General features: G+C 43.1%; 1 protein-coding gene across 1 annotated transcript; it reads right to left on the bottom strand.

Annotated features, from left to right (window-relative positions):
• Window positions 1–506: 506 nt before the first annotated feature.
• On the bottom strand, window positions 507–5,123 carry il11a (interleukin 11a; the record flags this gene model as incomplete). Its single annotated transcript, XM_083894821.1, has 5 exons — window positions 507–686; window positions 1,512–1,673; window positions 1,839–1,934; window positions 4,790–4,998; window positions 5,084–5,123. The coding sequence occupies 5 exons, from the start codon at window positions 5,121–5,123 to the stop codon at window positions 507–509; spliced, it is 687 nt and encodes a 228-aa protein (XP_083750947.1).
• Between the last annotated feature and the right edge of the window lie 2,300 nt (window positions 5,124–7,423).

The raw sequence follows: 7,423 nt of genomic DNA, 5'->3' as shown, positions 1-7,423 counted from the left end.
GCTATAGTTTCAGGAAGTGCTACTGTTTTTTTTTTTGTTTTTTTTTTTGTCTTTGTTTTTTTTCAATGAGACACACACGACATAAAAGAAAGATTACAAAGACATGGGCAAGTAAAATTCACGTTGAAACAGAGATAAAGGTGAGTGTGACGAATGTCAAATAAATAAAGTTAAATAAATTACTAGCAGTCAATAAATAAATAAATACATAAATAACATGGTCATGAACAAGCAGGAGAAAGGTTTGGGTGATTATTACATCATCATCATAGTTAAACTGGCTGTTTGCTTTAATAGGGAATCTCGATGGTCGTATCTGGCTGCAGTATCTCACATCCTCATTGGCTCTGAGTGAAAGACACATTCTTCAACACACATGGTCACTGGTCGATGTTATGGCCTCTTATGGGATGCTATCAACTACATTGCACTCTGACGGGGTCCTTTGGCTGAGGCGGGAGTCCATGTATCCTCATGGCTCTGCAGCCAAAATAGTCTGCGGGTCATCATTGTACTGTAGTGACTTTGGGCTTGAGGCTGATGAATGCTCTGTAGGCCCAGTCACAGAAGAGCTTGAAGTGTTGAAGGAGCTCGTGGCTGGACTGCAGGACATCAAACTGGTAGGGGAGGTGAGGGGGGAGGGAAGGGGTCGCCGGGGACAGCTTTGGGGCATCCACTCTCAGCATCTATGGACAGAAAGACAAATACAACAGTTATTTACAGGGCGTAGCAAGCTGCTGTAGAGATCAGCATCAGCCATAAGTGGATCTAGTCCCCTGGTTTTCCAAATGAGGCCAATTGAGAAGTAAAAATATGTTGAATTACCACCAGCAGGTGACATTCTGGTTGCAAAAAGAACTATGTGTATGGGAAAATGAGTCTTTAATAATACATTATGTACATGTTATAAATTGTGTTCCAATTTAGAGGGAAATAGATAAAACACGGCACATATGATTAGACAGCAGTGTGACAGACGTTCAGTAGTTGCTTGGTTGCAGGCAGAGGTGGAAAAAGTACTAAAATATTGTACTCAAGTAAAAGTACCAATACTTTGATGAAATATTAATAAAGTAGAAGTAAAAGTAGTTCATTTGAAATGTACTTTCAGCTACTAGTAGAAATATGACAAGGGGTCAGAAATCTAAAACTATTTTGGAGTATATATATTTTCCCCCCTGTAGGTCTTCATTTTTTTAAATTTTTACTCAGTAACAGATAGGATTTATAGGTAACTAAGTACAATACTTGAGTCAATACGTACTCAAGTAAAATACAAAACCCTGATTTGAAATTGTACCTAAAAAATACATAATACACAAAAAAAAGTATTCAATACAGTAACTTGAGTGAATGTATTTCGTCACTTTCCACCTCTGGTTGCAGGTGATGTCTGGGAATATCTGTCGGCTTCAAAAAGGGAGTTCAGATTTGTATGGGTGACGTCACTACTGCTTAGATCAAACACTAAAGGCAAAGAGAGGACAGAGAAAGGCAACCGGTATCTTTACCTGACGGTGCAGCAGGTTTATGAGGGATTTCATCTCCCTGATCATGTCCACCAGCTTGGGCACTGCAGGATGATGGTGCTTCTTTGAGACTTTGTTCAGCCACTCAAAGTGGTGTTCATACAGCTTCAGGTCAGCGTGCAGCTGAGACAGTGTGGGCTTCAGCTGGAAACAACACAGACACACAGACATACTTTAGAGACTTAGCATGGGTGTGGCAAGATGTAACGGCTGGGAGAGAAACAGACCGGCAAACTCTTCCTTCACGCTCGCACGCGGTCACACATACACACCACGTGCTACGCACACAGACACTATCAAAGGATTTACCTCGAGATTGTTGAGGTCATTGGCCGATCTGTTGCTCATTTCTGGCAGAGACCTGAACCTGTGGGGCTCCACTTCTGAGTCAAACGCGTGCTCCCTCTGAAAGAGAAAACGAAACACAAGAGCGGCTCGTTAGTTATTTGCAAACGGTGCAATTTTACTCATCCTGAGACAAGTCGCGGCAACACGAGGAAAGTATTAGTCCAGCACCTCCGCTGGATGACTGTTTTCTGTGCTTAGAGACAGTAGCTCTCACTGAGTGGAGTGTGGTCGATCGGGTCAGTGCGAGTTCACCCACATTCAGTCTCCCCAAATGTCAACAATAAGAGCAAATGACCTAAACCCACAGGATGTTTTCTACAGAGAGTGAGGATAACAACATATGCAGTGACTAAGAAAGCTCCAAGTGGGACAGACAACACAGAACAGTAGGGAAACTCCAGGGTCACCGCTATAAAAAGATTGAATGACGCAGTGCTGCTGCCCAGCTTGAGTTGTGCTGTAAACTATGGCCAAAGAGTGGACGTAGCTCCCACCTTGGCCAGTAGGGGGGGATAAACAACCTGTGTCCACCAGGTCTATGGAATTCTGCTGTTACGCAGAGGCAGCTGGGCTCATTGGTCGTACTATTTATTATTAAAGATGTTGCCCACTCCACTAATGAGTGGAGATAAACAGAGATGACTGATAGACGTGCGTCATTTCCAATCGGCATAGTAACACAACAACACCAGGACAATGTTGTTATGCTGAGTGCTGAGAAATAATTTGTGTAAACAGGTTGTGTTTGCTTAATGCTTCCTTGACCTGTTATGCTGTTTTTACTTGCTCTCGTCTTTGCCGCCAGATGTTTGTGCTGATGTGTTTTTTTAAGCGATGAATGTGCTGCTTTGTCTCTCATGTCTCTCCATCAACCTTTTCGTAATAGCTCACTTATGTTTGTGGTCAAATGTTTTGTCTCTGTTTTCTTTTGTCCTCTTCCATCCTCTTGCTTCCCTCTCTCAACCCCGCTCACCTCTGTCTCTCCCTCTGTGTCATACCAGGTGCACAAGCACATGCAACGTCATGTGCACATGTGCATGTGTGCACACACACACACACACACACACCACTGGCTTGTCATCTAGCTGGTCCTCTGATCTCTTCATCTCTTGTGGTTTTTTTGCTCCATCTTTCTCAGCCTTTAATTCTCTCTCTTATCCTCCTTTTTCTCTCGCTCTCTCTTTCTCTGTCTCTCCATCGCAGATTATGACCTCACCTGACAGAACCTAGCATCCAGCCTTTTTTCTTCCTGAATGCAAATACTGGAATGCGATAAATCTTTTTTTTTTTTTTTCTGATTTTTATCAAGTCACTTTGCTGTGGCGACCAAAGGCAAAACACTAAACACTGCACCTACACAACCATGGCTATTTACAGAACCCTGTGTGCACACACACTCGGCCACAAAAATGCATACACACAAATGTATGCAGACACATTTTGCGCCCATACAGTATGCATGCAAACACACAAATACTTACTCACACAGATACACAGGCGTGCCAGAGAGCTTATATAGACCTATGTGTGTACACACACGCACTTGTCTTCTTTTCGGTTTCATTGCTCTTTTGCAGGGACTTTCCATGGATTGCCGTTTTATTTATTTTTCCTAAATTTGTCCTCGCTTTAGTGGAATTCCACACAATAAGGGGGGGGGGGGGGTAAAAAAATCAAAAATAAACCTTCCATGGAACTAAACTATGTCTAATATTGTCCCTTACACTGTTTGATAACACTGTTTCATCATAGGTGCACGCCAGGTTGCACTGCTACCAGGCAATGTCCTGTGACATTGTTTTAACACACATACTGTACATAAACACACACACACACACACACACACACTTTCTGATCAGTATCTGCTGGCTAAAACTAGAGAGAGTACAGGGCTATTTTTAATTATATCCTTTGCACAAAAGAGCGTTAAAGTTTTTGCATAATGCAAAAATAGAATCTAGATCAGTCATGTGCAACCAGAGATCCAGAGATAAGATCCGGCTCCTTTTTTTTTTTTTTTTTTTCTATCACCTGTTTAAACACAGTGTTGGGCTACAATCACCAGCTGGAGCCAAATCTTGGCTGAGTTCTCACATCTAATTTTCCTACCCACTTGCCTGTCAACAAAATAATATTTTGGTCCAGAATTGTCGGCGGAGAACGTGCAAGTGATTCATATTTTATAGAGAGAGAGAAAAAAAAGGACACTTCCACAGTCTGGCCGCAGAGCATAAACATGTTTCTGTGTAAACAGGCATGTCGTACACTCTGCTGTCGTGTTGCAGATGATATTCTTGGCAGTGCAGCCTCGGGTTGGATGTATGGTGTTAACATGTCATTTTCGAAATGTGTATTCTTTGCTCATATTAAACTGATCCTGTCACTTCAACCCCATAATTGACCATCGCTGTGACTGGATTTTGAGTTAAACTGCATCGCGTGTTGACTGGTCGCCAGTCTGTCATGTCAGGTGATCAGAGCAGAGCAGGAAGGTGCTGAGTCAGCCCTGCCCTCTCTTTGGAGTCCAGTGAGGATTAAAAGTGAGATCACTCAGTCAAATCTCCCCCAGGGCTTGTAGCTAACCCTGATCTAAGCATGCAGATGGATTCAGTCAGTCTCTCATTAATGAAAGCCGCTTAAGTCACACTGAAGTCACCGTGCCATTTGCAGCGTTTCCACCGCACTGCATGATGCAAAGTTACAAGCGTGGGTTTACCTAAACTGCACATTAACATTAGCACCAAATCCAATTAGGGAAGGATCTATCACAGGCTGTGTGTGCAATGACCAGCATCCTCTTCCACCCTCACACTAACAATTCAATTAGCACACGACAGCCAAGGCTCAATTATCCTCTGCTCCAATCGGTGGCTGAGATTGGTCATCGTCGCGACGGCGTCGTTGTCACTTACCAGCAGTTCTTGGGTGAGCTTCATCAGATGTTTGGTCTGATTGGACAGTTTATCCATCTCATTGGTCCGCCGCTGTGGCACCGGAGAGGCCGAGGTGAACACTGGCAGCTGGGCCAATAGCAGCGAGAAGAGGAGCGACGAGGAGGAGTCGAGCAGCACTGTAGGAGTAGAAGAAAAAACGGAAGCAATTAGTGGAGAGGCGCTGTCATCTCGCCATAATGATAATGACCTCAGGCCACGGCTGTCAGTTCCAGGGGAACTTATTGCACCATAATACAAACAATAGCTCCAGACTTGGCAGAGGAGTCGTGAGGAGCTTCAGTGTCACGGTCATGTTTTTACAGGCTGAATGCAAATAATTAAATCATTAAAAAGCCGAGGCTTTGACACTGAATCTCACCATCACTCCTTCTACCATCAGCGATGCAATGAATGCTGCTGATTGTCACACCTGCAACTGGATAGGTACCTGAGTCGGTGGTATGATTTAACAGACCATGCCAAGTCATCTCAAACAGTAAGCTCATTCATTCTCTTCCTTTCAAGTTCAAATGCAAGGTGAAGTATTAAAAGGGAACCACAGTGGTGTTGAAATGATGAATGCTTGGTAATTACAGGTGAACCACAAGAATCGCAGCCAAAATAACATGCAGGAGCATCTCAGCTGCCTGACCTAGTGTTACTTTAAGAGCAGATATAGAGGAGATAAAGCATTAAGAGCATAATCAATAGAGACACCATTGTCTATGTATTTATTCTATACATAAATCAGTGATTTAGTGTCTGTTTAGAGACAATTAAATAGCTTTCTTTCTTAGTCACCTAAACAACAACAAAATATGTGATATTAATAATCAATTATACAATTAATCTGAAAAAGACAAGAGATAATTAGCGCATCAATCACACACACACAGACCAAATAAAAACATCACAACACAACACACACACACAGCAAGTCACTTACATTTCATATTGGTTCGGGTCCCGAGAGGAGCGAGGATAAATAAATAAATAGAAAATTAATAAATAAATTGAACTCCGGAAACTGTCACGTGCCCCGGTGTCGTCTTCACACTCTTCAGTCAGAGCGAAGGAGGAAAGTTGTCAGGACAGAATGAATGAGAGAGAGAGAGAGAGTGAGAGAGAGAGAGAGAGCACAGTGATGACTGGGGAGTCAGGAAGAGACAGGTAAAAGAAACAAACTTTTTTCAGTCAAAGGAGCAAAGTTTGAGATCTGTGAGTATTTTTGGAGGGCTGAATGAGGCAGAGACACATTGAGTTTGAACAGACAGAGTCAGAGAGAGAGAGAGGGAGGTAGAGAGAGGCAACAGGAGTGCAGAGAGAGAGAGAGGGATGCGAGTGTTGTAAGTCCAATTTTTGCGCGCAGTGAAGTGTTTAGGCTTGTTTAAAAACTTCCTTTATAAAGACGTCGGGCCTATGACACATCGGCAGTGACTCATGACTTCATTCATAAAAACACAGACACGCTCTCTCTCTCTCTCCCTCCCTCTCTCTCCCTCTCTCTCTCTCTTTCCTCCTCCCCTCCCTTACTGCCTGTCTCGTTCCGTTGTTTTTTTTTTTTTCTTTCCTTCCTTCTATCACTTTCTCTCCCGTCCTGTCCTGTCCATATCTCCAGCACTTCCTCCGTCGCATCCCGCTACCTGCGCCAATCTACCTCTTTTTTTTATCTCTTCATCTCCAAATCTCTCTTCCCCTCTTCCCTCTATCTCTCTGTGTCACTGCAGACGTTTTTTTTTTTAAAAAAAGCCCATTGTTTTCATGTGTATCAGCAGATCTCCTGTAACCATGTGTGTGTTTTAGTGCTCTTGCTTTACCTGTCCTGTTTTGTGTGTGTGTGTGTGTGTGTGTGTGTGTGTGCTCCTGTTATTTAATTTAAGTCAGGACTGTCTCTTCCATGTATGGACTATATTAAAATTAATACGTAGCAAACACCTTTTCTGTCTCTCATATATATATATATATTTTTTTTTTTTTCAGAGCCCCTCCTGAGACAGCAGCATGTTATTTCCACTGCAACCCCCCCCCCCCCCCCACACACACACACACACACACACACTCCCTCCCACCCACCTCCCTCTCTCTCTCTCTCCTTTTTTTTCACTCCTTCTCTCCCTCTACAGGGTGAAGGAAAGAGTGAGGAGTGAGAGACGGATAGGAGCAGGAGAGAGGTGTTGTCCAGGGCCCAGAAGGGGCCTCAGAGAGTGTTGCATAGAAACAGTGTGCCGACACACACACACACACACACACACACACACACACACACACACACACATATATAACACAACACTGTACACACCAAAACATATTAATATAGACTCACATTTAGGGAGTATCGGGGTGTGAGGGAGGTGATGGGGTCAACACAGTTGAAATACATGGACATAGGACACACACACACACACACACACACACACACACACACACACACACACACACACACACACACAGTCAGTTACTTTATAAAAAAGTTACTGCATGAAGATTATGCTTGATTTCGTATTATTACCTCCAACTTATGTATTAAGGTTGCATGTCATTTTCAACATAAGAACGACTTGGATCAAATACAAATACATATTATTATAAAGACAAACAAAAACCCACACACAC

The sequence above is a fragment of the Microchirus variegatus genome, assembly GCF_963457635.1.
Source record: "Microchirus variegatus genome assembly, chromosome: 1".
NCBI lineage: Eukaryota > Metazoa > Chordata > Actinopteri > Pleuronectiformes > Soleidae > Microchirus > Microchirus variegatus.
Note: the sequence above shows the minus strand (reverse complement) of the source record. Positions and strands in the feature narration are given on the sequence as shown.